Source organism: Phasianus colchicus, chromosome 8, assembly GCF_987193195.1.
Source record: "Phasianus colchicus chromosome 8, bPhaCol1.hap1.1, whole genome shotgun sequence".
In the NCBI taxonomy this organism is placed as follows: Eukaryota; Metazoa; Chordata; class Aves; order Galliformes; family Phasianidae; genus Phasianus; species Phasianus colchicus.
The window spans coordinates 21449467-21463933 of record NC_143443.1 but is presented as its reverse complement, the minus strand read 5'-3'; the positions used below and the strand labels follow the sequence as shown (position 1 = coordinate 21463933).

General features: G+C 42.6%; 1 protein-coding gene across 1 annotated transcript in view; it reads left to right on the top strand.

Annotated features, from left to right (window-relative positions):
* Positions 1–8915: 8915 nt before the first annotated feature.
* The window catches only part of BTAF1 (B-TFIID TATA-box binding protein associated factor 1), a 43584-nt gene continuing 38032 nt past the window's right edge, over positions 8916–14467 (top strand). The window contains exon 1 of the mRNA XM_031597721.2: positions 8916–9392. Within this exon, the coding sequence (XP_031453581.1) occupies positions 9379–9392 (14 nt within the window). The 5' untranslated portion in view covers positions 8916–9378. The remainder of the gene's footprint in view (positions 9393–14467) is intronic.

Here is a 14467-nt window from a genome sequence, read left to right as displayed (position 1 = left end):
TAGCCAATGGTATTTCCCATTAAATCTAGCTTTGTGAGCCTCATTCATATGTGCTCAGGAATGAAGCTGTCTGAATGTAATGTGATTCTGGAACTAAATGTTAAGAAAAAGGAACATTTCTTCCTTCATTTATTCTTTTAAAATGAAGAGTAAAATGAAAGTCTTTGTCTATGCTTATTTATTTAGGGGAACGGAAGATCTGAAGCTTGGGCTACCATATAGCCAGATTCTTAAAATAATAACAAAACGCCAGTGAAAAAAAATCTTTGGTGCTATCCATGAGAGTTGAGATTTATGGACTGGTATTACAAGCATTTGTTCTCTTCTTACATTGTGTATGCAGTATTCATAAAGTGAACAAAGAGCAAATATTTGCTCTTTGTTTTTGGATTTGAAGTACCTTTTCAGGATTGAAATGACCCTACAGTCAATCCTTTCTTACTTCAGTCCAGAGGTGCTGAATGGCTGAAGAGCTGGTGCAATGCAAAGCTTCATACGATGAGAAATGTGGCAGCTCCCTCAGGAATTAGGATGGATGATTGCCTTTAGTAATCTCAGCTCCTGCAGGACTGTTTGAGAGTTTCTGTTTGGGACTGGTCCCTGAAGTGCATCTTACCTCCTGAAGTATGCTGGGAATTGTTAGAGGAGAGTGTCAGTGGCACTGACTAAAACCTTTTGAGTTTGTTAGCATGGCAGATCATATTCCATTGCCAGGGAATGTACTGTGATTAGCAGGCATCCTCAGGAACAGAGAGTGCCTCTTAGTGTTGTAACCCCTGCAGCTAATTGTTGTGAGCAATCCAAACACAGTGCCCACCGCAAGCTACATCAAATGTGTGTGTTCTGTGTGTGGGGTGCTGCAATGCAGGAAGCCTCCCAGCTCACCACGTAGCAGTTGGTAGAAGCCAGTGACCCACTACTGGCTACCTTCAGTCAAAACTTAGTGGCTTGGCAGGAGTACAACTGATGCTCAATTCTATAAAAATGATGTGCTAGGTAGCCCCAGTCTTGGAACTTTATGTGCAAATGTATCCAAAGTGGCTCTGTGTGGAGCCAGCTCTGTGCCACGTGCACTGCTTCCATAGCACCTAACAGCTGGGCCCAGGCTGCCTAAACCAGCTGGAAATGCAACCGCAGCACTGACAATAAAAATTATCTGTTAAACTGTGAATATTAATAATTTGATGCAGTGGCCTTCTTCAGATTAAGAGCCATTGGTGCATGAGGCTTAAAAACGTAACTAATAAAAATATTCTTCAGTACAATAATGCATGATCCCATTTAGGATTTACAACATTTTTTTGGCTGCTTTATGTAGCAAGTAAAAGAAAATTATTGATAAACTCATCTTTTTTTCTCTAGGCTGTAGTTGGTATAAGGAGTTAGTATTTCAGTGTCTAAAATGATTTGGTTATAAATATTGTAAAAACCCATGGTTCTGTAATTATATAGTGATGCTTGATATTTTTTACTCCAGTCATTTTCCCTAGAGATAAATAATGAGGACTTGCTTGAAGAGTTGGTAGGAGTATACTACAGGATGTTTTGCAGAAGACAACATGCAGGATCCTGAGCAACTTGCCTCTGAAGTCAGGGAGCGTCTTGTAAGTAGGTATAGTTTCAGTATTGATGTAAAGAAATACTGGCATTTTTGCATCCTTGGTGTAGTACTTAACAATTGTGCCCATCACTCACTGCACAGTGGAAGATTGCTGTAGCTTGATCAGGACTCTGATAAGGCAGGCTAATAATAATGAACAGGTGATGTTTGTGCCACACAAATTTGCAAATGATTGTTGCCAGTAGATTACCCAACTATGAATTATCGGCCTATGGTGGTTTCCCCAGGTGGGTGGAAATTGAAATTTATACTGAATAATCATGTTCACATTGACAAATATAATGGAATTGATGGCTGCAGCACCCTTTCAAGACCAATCATAGAGACTGCAATGGATTTAAGATGTTCCCTATCCCACCTTTGAAAGTTAGCATGTTAGGAGGATAAAGCACTGCAGAGTCCAGTGTTATAGGTACAGTCACACAGTGCAGCCCCTGCTGTCTGACAAAATAAATACCACTTTCATAATTGTGCTGGATTCCTCTTCTCAAGCAAAATTAATAGATGTGATGTTTCCACAAATGGCTTTGTAATGACTACATGGAAATAGCCAAGGGTGGTTTTATAAATATTTTTTTAGAACTTAGGACAAGGCTTTTCCCTCCCTATTGTTCTTGACAGAAGTTGGCAGAACTAAACCCACATAAAATGTTACTGAAAATTATCTCACGTTCCTCAGCTGAATCATTACTGCATAGTCTCTGTAGTATTCAATTACTAATTGATCCACATGGTGGCAAATGGAATTAAATAGAATGCTTTTTGTTCTTTTTAGCTGAATATTGTATTTCAGCGGCACTAAAATAAAATTCCTTCTCTTATATCTGTCATAGTTCTACAAAAACATGAAATCTTGTTGACCTCGTTTATGGATTTTCCCAGTGAACCTAGAAATACCTCTGTAATATGGCATAGCAATGAAAAGCAGGACTTTTATGGAGAATGTTGTTTTCCTATGGCATCAAGTGTGAAATCTTGAAAAACAGAAGTTGTAAGAATTTAAATATATGTAACTATTAAACTCTGACTTCATATAAAAATTCCTTTTGTTACTGCCTTGAAGTGAATATTTAATTGGAGCCTGATTTTCAGCAGGCAGTGAAGCATACAGGTGAATAAAAAAGGAATTGCTTTTGTGTTGTTACCAACTACTGGTATGTGATTCCTCTCTAGGCTGACTCATATTTGCTTCAGCTGTCAGTGGAGTGTTCCTTCCTGTTCCAGTGGCTAGCAAGCACCAAACCCACAGATCTTTCTCTTCAGCTCCAGTCACCAAAGAAGCAGGTGAGGAAGTAACCTGGCTGTAGAACACAATATTGCCCTTTTTTCTTGAGGTGAAAAGGCAATGGGAAGGAGGGAGGACAGAAAATAACTGAGAAGAGAAAAATGAGCAGAGGAGTGAAAAGGAAAATGTCAGGAGGTGGAGAGTTACCAGTGTGAGAGAAGAAATGTGCAAGAGATGTGCATGTAAAAAACTGGCCAAAGATTACTGGGTATAAAAAGTGAACACAGGCTAGAGAAAGAGTTCCTACTAACTTCTTACCTGGGTCTTCCAGCAGTGTGAGCACTGTGCCTGTGTAAGCTACCAAACACATACAGCAGCATTCAGGCCTCTAATCCTTCCACGTGGGAGATTAAAACTAATTAAGGCTTTCCTTTAAGCTTTAAATATAATCTAGGTGTAGTATAATAGCCTGAAGATACACCCTCCAGAATCCAATGAGAATTTCAGACAATCAGATATGAAACTATGCCACAAATCTGTTTCACACATTGAAAACAATCCCATCTTTTGAGGAATTTGAGAATCCAGTCCATCTTATATATTACAAGTGCATATCTGACTTATTGCACACTCCCAGTATCAAAATGCACAATGAAGTTACTGTAAGTATGCCCACTGCATAAAACTTACAGTTATGAATTAGAGTAATGTAGGAATTTGAAGCAGCAGCTTCACTAAGGACAGGAAGTAAGCCAGTGTACTCACGTTTGGAAGCAAGAGTCATTTTCTTCCTTTGTAAGCAATGTTCAAGCCTGAATATTCTACAAAGGAAGATGAAAGAGCCCCCAGAATAAATATACTTAAAAGCTGACACAGATGATGATGACTTTCATGCAGTTCTTCAAAAACAACCTCTTTTAACGTAAATACAGAGATTTTTTCACTTTGAAAGTTATACTGCCAAGCTAAAGCCTATAAAACAAAATTAACTCCTTAAGGAGAAGATAACAGACTACAAGCTAATGTTGGTATCTGTTAATCCCACCTCAAGTGGAGTGTTTCTACATCATGTTGAGCTTTTTAATAGCAGTGGTGAGTTCTGATTTTCAATAGTTACACATCATAAATCTTTAATAGGCCTAAAATACATTCTGAGAAGCATTTACAAATTAAAAGAAAAATATTGTTTTCTGTCATTCACTACAGTAAAGATGTATTTACCCAACCTGGTCTTAAATCTAATATAAGCTCAGTAATTGTAGCAGAACTTGTAACAACAGCCACAGATAAGCCTTCTTTTCTATCTTTATAAAGCAACAGCTTTGGAAAGAGCTAGACTAGATGTGAAACCTCTGTTCCTGTTTAGTCAGCATTACAGCATGTTTCTACATCCGTACATCCCTGATGACAGCACTGCTTTTCTATTTATGTTGTTTGTACTCAGTTTGTGCACACTGGTATTACGTGCATTTTTTTTTCGTTTTCAAGCTGCAGAGGATAATGTCCCTCTCCCCTTATCTAAGGGGAAAAAAAAGGAGAAAATTGGACTACTGGGCTTAGATTAATAAGATGAACAAAACTTACAACTACACGAGCTTATGCAATGGAAAAATGTAATAAAAAAAATCTTTCTAGTGTTGTTTCTACTGCATATTGTGTTCTTCCCTAGGCTTATGTGTACCTGCAGATCTATAGAAAGCTTGACCATATTATTTATATTTCTCTTTGACTCTATGGCTCTCATTTTTACCTGATGCCTTTTTTCAACAAATCCCAGATTTATCCACAAAACAAACCAACAGATATTTGAGAGGAGCTTGTCAGTCTTATTTCTGGATTATGAATTATATGTGTGTATTATAAGCATATACATACACTTATTTATATAAATTGAGCTCACTGCTCTCCTAAATATCTATGTGAATTACTATTGTTAACAAACCTTGAAATATATCAGAGTTCATAAGCCATATTTAATGAATGTATGTATAGTTCAGTCACTTTTGTGACAGAGGTGGTGTATAGTTACTGCTAACACTGCTTAGACAGAGGTAAAAAGAGGGAGGATTTAAATGTAAACATAATACTTTTGGAAAACTTTGCCTTTTGGGGAAAAAAAGAAAAACAACTGTATGAAATGCTTAGATTATTTCCTAAAAGTCATGCAACAGGAGCAAGAAGCTACCCAAAATGTTAAATGCTTGTTTAAAACAGGAGCATGGATATCAGCTAGACTAAAATGAGGACTTTCCACTTCATAGACATGTAGTGTATAAATGAATATTAATTCATTGGACTTCATAATGTAAATGTGGTGTCCTTTGGAACCTTTTGGATGTTGGTGGTTTTAACTAAATGATTATAATGCTGTTTGATTTTGAGGAACTGGAATGCCTCAAACTTTTTTCACAAAAAATGTGTGGCAGTGTCCTAATATGTTATACCTGTTGGGATGTCCCTCAGATATCATTTCATAGATATCATTTCATGGATATCTCTGAGGCACATTTTGGACTGCAGGAGCTATTGGTCTCTGATATGATGCCTTTACTCATGGTGAAGACTTTGAAGGAAGGCAGTGTGCACGTTGCTACTTTTTGAGGAGGTTTTGAAAAAGGCCATGAAAGAAATCCAATACTATCTTCTATTCAGACAATATTTACAAGAGAGTATAAAAATCTAATTGCCACTAAAATACATGCAAACAATTATGAAAATTGTACAGGAGGGACCTGTGGGAGTGCATCTGGAGGAAAGCCACAAATATGATCCAAGTAATGGAATGCCTCCCCTGTGAGGACAGGCTGAGAGAGCTGGGGCTGTTCAGCCTGGAGAAGAGAAGACTCCAGGAGACCTGAGAGCAGCCTTCCAGTATCTAAGGGGCTGTTGTAGGAAAGAAGGGCACCGACTCTTTAGCAGGATCTGCTGTTACAGAACAAGGAGAAATGGTTTCAAACTTAAAGAAGGGAGATATCAATAAGAGGTAAGGAACAAGTTTTTTACAGCAAGAATGGTAAGGCACCAGCACAGGTTGTCCAGAGAGGTGGTGGGTGCCCCATCCCTGGACACACCGAAGGTCAGGCTTGGAGGAGGCTCTGAGCACCTGATGGAGCTCTAGGTGTCCCTGTTCATTGCGGGAGATTTGGACCAGATGGCCTTTAAGGGTCCCTTCCAACACCTATGATTCTATGCAATTATGCGTTTGGTTTACCAGACTAGGAGATATCAAATGTCATATCTACAGTTACAAAGAAGTTGCTGTGATCCTAAGCAAGACAAACTTTCAGGACAAGAATAGTCACGTGGAAAAGTAAAATTATTAGTCTAGAATATGTAGAAGATTATTGTTTGTCGGATCCTAATCTGGAGGGATTTCACCAGCAACACTGTGCTTCTTTCTGCTCCTGTCTGCACAGCTAGAATACTTGAAGACTGCACTGTATTTTTCCCATACTCTGTGGGCACACCTGGTAAATAAGAGTTTCAATTGCTGTCAGTCTGCAGAGAAAGCAGCAAAAGTTCACGAGTGGACACAATTGGCAGGAGAAGGAACACACAAACTAAAAATAAATGAGATCAATGCAAGAAATGATTAAAACACCAACCAACTACAAATTACCAAGTTTTATCTAATTTAGGAAGTGATTTCAGAGAGTATACTGGCACACAGCAGATCTACAGAGGAGAGAGAATCTTTTAATATATACAAAAACAAACAGGAGAGAATGTGTAGCTACTTCTTGAGGAAAAATGGGAAAAAAAATGTGCAAAAAAGAATTTGCATAAAGAATGGATAAAGAAGAATTGGTTTTCATAGTGTAGGATACAGATTGAACTACTGAAGATATAAGTGAACAGTTAAGTAAAGGTTTAATTTTCATAAACGCCACATCAAAATATAAAAATATATCATGTTGGATGAATTGTGTTTCAGTCTAAAATGCTAAGATCATTCTTTCTGTCTCTTGCAGATTATTTCACATGGACTGTGGTTTATCATCGTTTCAGCAAGTACTCAGTCTGTAAGACCCATCATCGATATTTTCGCTGCACTTTTTATCAGGTAAGATAACTGCTATGGAGCTGTTCAAAACAAATTTTATAGTGTTCTTGATAGGTACTTCACCTTATGTGCTATTGGAACAGTGCACAAAATGTTTTTAAGGGACCTAAGAGGATATAGGATCTTAGAGTTACATGCATATTGGAAATGGGATGCTAGAATTGCATAGACATTGGAAATAGCACCTGAGGGTCATTTGACTAACATGCATGGCAGGAAAGAACAGTTGCTGGCTCCTGGCTAAACAAAAGCAGAAATATTATTCAGGATGTTTGCTATATACATCATTGTCAACAGCATCTAACATACAAGAAAAACAGATCCACCCTTACCCTGCTGTTCTCTGCCCTACTTCCTTGCTGCTCTTCCCCATCATGTGGCTGAATAGCAAGCACCCACCATTGGATGTCGCATCTACACAGGGGCAGGAGGTGTTGTGTACCTCAGGTTACGCATTGGGACCCAGGCACACACACACACCATGAGAGCCCTTAGTTCTGAGAGCAGAGAGGTGCATTTATTGGTTCTTTGATGGCAGGGGGGAGGCGTGGGTAGTTTGGGAGTAGTAGTGTTTCAATAAGAGGTTCCTGACTTCCACCTAAAGCTACAGGTGCTTTTCTTTATATTCTGCTATGGGATGTATACTGTACTACCTAAAGGCAGTTCTTACCTTAGCTCCGTGAGATGGAACAGACTTTATCTGGGTCACTGAGCACAGCACGGTGACAAAAACTGTTTCTACCACAGAAATGAAGCCTGGGGTTTGCTCTGGTCACGTTCTGTGATGTGAGGCCTCCGGTTGACTCATGTTGCTGGTGGTTGGTACTTTTGGAGTCACTGCTTTCTGCATCCGTTCCTCATCACCACCGATCTCCCACCAAAGGACAGGATAGGGAACAGGCAGGGAGAGCCGTTCTGCTCCCCAGTGCTCTGGGGGGGCACCTTCCTGGGGACTCAGGTAGAGGCAGGACCCATGTGCCAGAGGTAGCATGTAGTCGTGTCTTTGTTATAGAACTATACAACGATGGTGAGGATGCAGATGGAGTTGTGTCCAAGTGGGATATGTGTGTTACTGAGGAACGATTCCATATTGGGAGTTTACCACAGATAAGAGCAATCCCCTCCTCAGGAAGGCTGGGGGTGAGCAGAAACATCTCTCTGAGGGCTTGTCGGGCTGTGCACGCCTCAGGGGGCTGCAGATGAAGACTTTACCCTAAGGCACTATGCAAATTAATGCATTTAGGCAAGTTTATGAATAACTCATAGGAAAAAAGAAATCTATGATTGTTTTCAACTCATCAAATGAAAGGTTACGTGCGCCAGCTCTATTTACATCCCGGTCTGGGCTCATTAATGCAGATTAATTCTAAAACTCTTCCTCCTCCTCCTGATTTCCCGATTTCTCTGCCCCCGGATCCTGAGAGTTCGCGGAGTTCGTCGGCCGTCCCGGCGCGGGGCCTTCAGCGCCTCGGGGCTCGGCAGAGCGCGGGAGGGCCGCCGCGACCGGGCCGCGCCGGGTCGATGGCGTTTAGAACCGCCGTGACAGAACGAACGGCCGAGAAACCGGTCAGCGCACGTGGCTCTCCGCTGCCGACTCCGCTTCCAGCCCCGACCGAACGACCGTTCCGCCGGGCCGCGAGGCAGCGGCCCGCCCCCCCAGGCCGTGTCGCGCAGGTGCGGCGCCGCGCGCTGCACGCCGGGAGTTGCAGTCAGCGCGGGGCTCCCGGGCGGCGCCGCATCGCCGGGGCGAAGGCCGAGGGACGGCGCACCTCAGCGAGCGGGGGCCGCAGCGCGAGCTCCCCGGGCTCGCGCCGCCCTCTCCCGTCGCGCTGGCGGAGACGCGCCGGCGCTCGGCGGGCCGAGGTGGAAACGCGCGTCTGCGCCTTCTCGTGCCCCTCTTCGCCCCTCGGGGACGGGGACCGCGGAGCTCGCCCTCGCGCTCCTCCCTCCTCCCGCGCGCGGATGGCACGGCCCTTCGGCGGCCGGCGCCCCGCTCCCAGCCGGCTCGGCGGGCTGCGCGGCCGGCCCTGCTCAGCCCGGGTGCTGCGTGCGCCCGCCCTCCCCGCTCTTGGAAGCGCTCTCTCCATTGGCTGCGGCCGGGCGCTCTTGCCAATCAGGAAGCGGCTATCATGGAGGAAGGGAATAAATACAAGATGGCTGCTCGTATAAAACCAGGCATTGGGCTTCGCTCCGGCGATGGGGGAATTGAGGCTTTAACCCGCGCTCCGAGGGCCGCGCGCCGCCGTCGTCCGCGCTGCCGCCGCCTTTCCGGGCGGAGCGAGCCCCCGACCGCTATCGACCACAGCCGCGTTCAGCCGCTGCCCGCGGAGCCCCGGCGGGGCCGAGGCCGGGCGCGGCGCACGAGAGGCCCGCAGCTAGGCCCCGCGCCTTCCCCCCCGCCGCCGCGGCGCCGGCCCCCCGCCCGCCGTCCCGCCGCTCGCCTCCCGCCGGGCACCGCTCCGGGCGGCCATGGCCGTCTCCAGGTCGGTAGGAGCCGGGAAGGGCGGGGGAAGGAGGCCCGGACGCCGCGGCGCTCCGTGTGCCCCGGCCTCGGGGTGGGGGCGTTAAGGAGGGCTGCCCGGTGCCCCCGCTTCCTTCGGAGCCCGCGGAGGCCTCGCGGGGCCGCCCCGTTGGCCTCGGGGCTGCCGGGGCCGGGGCTGCTGCCCGGCCGGGAGAGTCCGGGCGCAGGGAAGCCGAACACCCGTAACCCCCCCCCCTCACCCCCCCATCCCCCTCCTTCCTTCAGGTTCAGGGCTCTGCCCCGCTTCCCTTCATCCCGCTGCCGCGGGGTAGAACCGGGGGGGGTGGGGGTGACGCTGCCGTGTCTCGAAAACTGGGGATAAAGCGTTCTGCCTACAACCCCCAGCTGTAAAGTAACCGAAATGAAAGGGGCTTCATGGGGAAAAGTGATTAGTGTGTTCTGGCCCAGCTTCAAGATGTAGGGCAGTATCTGCTTACACACATGTGCGCTGGGGTGTGCCAGCTCTTAAAGTTGCTCACTGATATAGAGGTATGTCTTAATAGAGCTGTTCTGTTAAAACTGCTGAGCCCAAATTCCTGCCATCTTTTTTTTTTTTTCTTTTTTTTTTTTTTTCCCCGTGTGTGTGAAATGGACATGTTAAGCTTCCAAACTAAACAGTTGAAAGGAAACATAAATCCAAATTAACCTTGTGATAGATTATATCAAAGTCACATGCTGGTAGTGTCTGTGTACTTCTGAGGTCCTGTAACAAATGTAAATTCTATTTCTGAAGCTGTACATGAAGAAGCATACAGTTTTGTGTAGCAGAGTAAAGGTGTGTGTGCTCGTAAATCAGATGTGTTATAAATCAAACTTTTCAGTAGCACTGTGTCTTTTAAGGCTTCAATAGCAGGTGCGTTAGTTGGGGCTTAGTAGTTTCTTCAGTTATTCCCTTAATCTTGTTCTAATTGCATCTATTAGCTCCTTATGTATTGGGGAACTTTTTGTAATGCTTTCCACAAGAACCTGGAAGTAGAGATTGCTGTAACAAGGCTACTATGTAATCTAATGATAGAAGCAGTCATGTAAAATAGACTAATATTACAATTTAATTAGATAAGGGGCAGTCAGCTTAAGTGACTGTGCTGAGGTATGTAAGATATGGGGGCTAACTGGAATGAAACTGAAAAGTTTGTATGCTGAGGCTCTGTCAGTTGCAAAGACTAGTAACAAACCCAGTTAACAGTGCCTCTATTTCTGTAAAGCTACACTGCTTCAGTGAAAATCAGCAGTGAAGTTTGCAAAGATTTAGGTAACATCTGTTTGGTTGGTAACCGATATGAAAACAAATTTCTGGTTTGGATAGGGTTTGTTCTTATACCTCCCTGGGAAGTACTAAAAAAGTTGATGCATTAATAATGTCATATGATGCGTTGCTTCAGTGTGTAGTCTTAAGATCAAAATGTGACACGAGTGAACACGAAGCGCTGAGCTTTAATAAAAGTGCTGTGATACTTGTGAGTTGGTATAGAACTGTTTCAATTCCACATACAAATCGTGTGGAAGAATTACTCATTGAGACGCTGTAGTACCTTGCTAATTCCTGAGGAACTCCTAAGTTTCTCTCATGTTCAGGTATGATACTGTGTACCTTCTATCTCAGACTGTTGTTTAAGATACAGCAAAACTTGCTCATTACATGGCAGCTTTTGACAAATGCACCTGATATTGTAGTCTCGATTGCTTTTGTAAATTCAACAATTCTTATATTCACCTTTTATTTCAGAACATTACATTTCTAAAATTCTTCCTTTTCAGTCAGTGTTTAAAACAGTTATTTGTAGTATGCTTCATAACCACGTTTCTGTAGAGGGTGTGGTTCCAGTTTCTCTACTAGCTCCATTTAACTGTAGAGATTGAACTTTTTTCCTCCAGATAGCTACCCTTCTATATTTTAAAGGACCAACATCTTTCATTGTTGAATGATTGTAAATGTACAGCTGTGGGGAGTGAAGGAGAAGATATCTTTCTTTAAAGACTGTAGACGTCACTGCGTGTATACCAGACCATAACATAAAAGCTGCAGGAGGGTAAATTCTGTATTGATGCCTCAAAAAAAAAAAACAAAAACAACCAACCGAAAAAAAACAATGGAGGTGAGGGAGGAGTGTTTTAACATCCTCAAAAAAAATTATCAGGTTTTTCTTGCTGTCAAGTTCAGTTTCTGCTGTTTAGTGAATTGGAGACCTTCCTTAAAACCATAATCTGGGTGATCTACGTAAATCTGGGGAATGCTTTGAAATACCGCAAAACTGCAAATCTTCAGTCTAGTTCTTCTGTTAATAAGGTCGTCTTACAAGCAGAAAATATCACTTGTGATCCACTGACAAAATAGTTGCTGACATTTTCATCTGCATTCTCTCTATATATACATGCTTGTTTTGTCAGTCTGCTGTTACATGAACTGAAGATCTACTCTGATTCTGAGATACACTAGAAAATACACCTAGAAGCAGAGCGTTTGCAGAGTAGTTTTTTTTATATGTTCATCTCTTTGGTTGTTTTATGCTGAAAAGACAAATGAACCCCAGAAGTATGTTAGAGCAGGTGGTATTCTTTCTACACACAAGCCAGTTTGTGTAGACATTTGCTCCCTTTTCCTGTCTAAAAGTATAAATGAATTAGTATAATGTTTGCATAACTAATAAAAAAAATCTTGACAGTGGAACTGAGAAGGAAAAAAAAAAAAGGAAGTGAAAAGTTTTGCTTCAGCTCAATTCCTGTGCAAAGTGTAGGTGAATAAACCCAGTGCCTTGTGAATAAGTTTTTGAGATACTTCAGGTGAAAAATGGATACTGCCAATTTTTAGGGAAGAACAGCAACAACAACAACAATCCTGGGTTACTCAGTTGTTCAGCTTCAGTAGATGATTAAGTGCTGATGGTACCTTTCAATATCCAATGTACAACTTTTCAGTTTCTTTAATTTGTTTAAAGGCAGCTCGTGTATCATCATTTCAACACCAGGGCTACTTTTGAGGGTTATCTCAGAGTGAAAGGGAAAAAACAAATCTTTAAATGCATGAAGCTGGTAAGATGCACTAAGGGTCAACAATTTTAAATTAAAAGGTATACCCTTAAGTTCACCCTGAAATAACTTCTTGAAGACAGTCCTTTTAGAGTAATTTCAAGACACTTTCTAAGCAAGTAAGGGGGAGCGTAACAACTTGCTGTTGCAAGCTGTTCTGTGTTTGGCCCCTATGATTTTAATGCTAGTTTTTGAAGTTTCCAGGGCCTTAGTTTGCGTGGATTTGCGTATAACTGGAAGCATGCAGACTTGAAAGGTACTTTTCAATTCAAAAGAAAAAAAAAATGTCAGAAGGCTGTAGTGATAAAGCCACTGGAAAATATGTAGATCTCATATTTGTTGGTCTTGGCTATTGAACTGTTGGGCATTGTCTTCCTAATAACAAATTGAGGCTGCTTTGACTGGTATCATTACTTATCTAAAATTTGAAGTTTAATAGGGGACTTAAATGCTTACAAGATAGCAAAATTATCCAGAACTGCTGTGGATCCTGCATACCTTTTAGAAGTGTTCTTTTGGGCTTATCACTAACTCTTCCTAGAGAAAGGACTTCGTTTTCTGATCCCTTGGAAGCCATTATTTATTGCATGAAAACCAAGCTGAACAAGAAGTGTGCTTTCATTGTGGCTTAAAGAAAAATGAATAGTTATATTCCTTTCAGAATTTCTGCAGTTTGCATCACACCTTCTCCCCTCCTAATAACCAGAATAGGCAGGTGCATAAACTGATGTAATTACCAGACTTCTAGCTGAAAGGAGAGGAGCTCTGCTCGTGCTAATGGGGACTAACAGCCCGCTTTGGATCTGCTTCCTGCTGCTGTTTGTAGGAGGGAGCATCTGTGCCATCATGGGGTGAGCAGAGGTGGCATGTGCACTACTGCCCAAATGAGACAGACCTGTAGAATTTCTCAGACACATAACAGACTGACATGAAAGTGGAAACCAAGGATTGCACTCTGATAAGAATTCTAACTTGTTCCAGCAGTTAAAACAAATTCTTACCAAGCTGTTCTCTATGTCACTTGGTAATGCACATCTTGTATTGTTTTGAATATCTTTACAGCTTTCTGATTTTCTCTGTTATTTTCTTGGTGTTTCTGTAAGTGGCCATATGTATTGAGTTTGGATGTAGGTATGTATGTAACAGCTAACAAATAAAGCTTGTATAACCTAATGCTGGTTCATATGTTATATCAAATATACGTTCCATAAGAAACCATTAACTTCTGCATTTGGTTGGCCTCTGTATGGAGTACATAATACTGTGACCAGTTAATGATGGAGCTCTCATTTCATATAGGTGTCCCTTTCGCTGCTCTATAGGAAATGAGGATTTCTGGTGTCTGTATGCCTACCTTCATAACTATTTATAGTTCGTTTTTTATTTCTTTGTTGTGAAATCCATTCACTCCTTCTTGCTGCCTATACTGGAAGTTGTTTGCTTGACTGTTTAACAGTTTGTATGTGCTTTAGCAGTGGCATGAGGTTTTTGAGCTGTGAAGCAGATCAAGCCAGGACCAAATGATGAAATAAAGCTCTGATTATTAGAACAACAGGAAGAACTCAAGTATCTGCATTACACCTTAAGTTAAACTTTGCAATGAGTGTCAAACCTGTCCAGTCTAAATTTCTAGTTTGGTTAAGTTTTCTAGGTTTGGGGCTACTTTTGTGCTATGAAATAATGCCTGGGAAGTTTCTGGGTCCTAAAGTGTAGTTTATACTGGAAACTTATAAAAGTATTCCCTTTCTGGTGGGTGCCAGCTAGCAGTCTTGCAAGGAGCTCCAAGTAGAGCATTTCAGGGATCACCTTACAAGGGTTTTTGTAATCACACAATTTCTATGGGTTGGAGGCTTGCTAGGATGGATATGAACTGTTCTGTACCACTTGGCCTTGTCAGTGACTGTGTCCTGGATGTTAATTATACTGGCATGAAACGGATGTAGAGTCCAAACCAATGGCTTCATTGGCAGCAGTGATCGGTTTGCTGTCTGTTCCAAGCCTAAACTCATT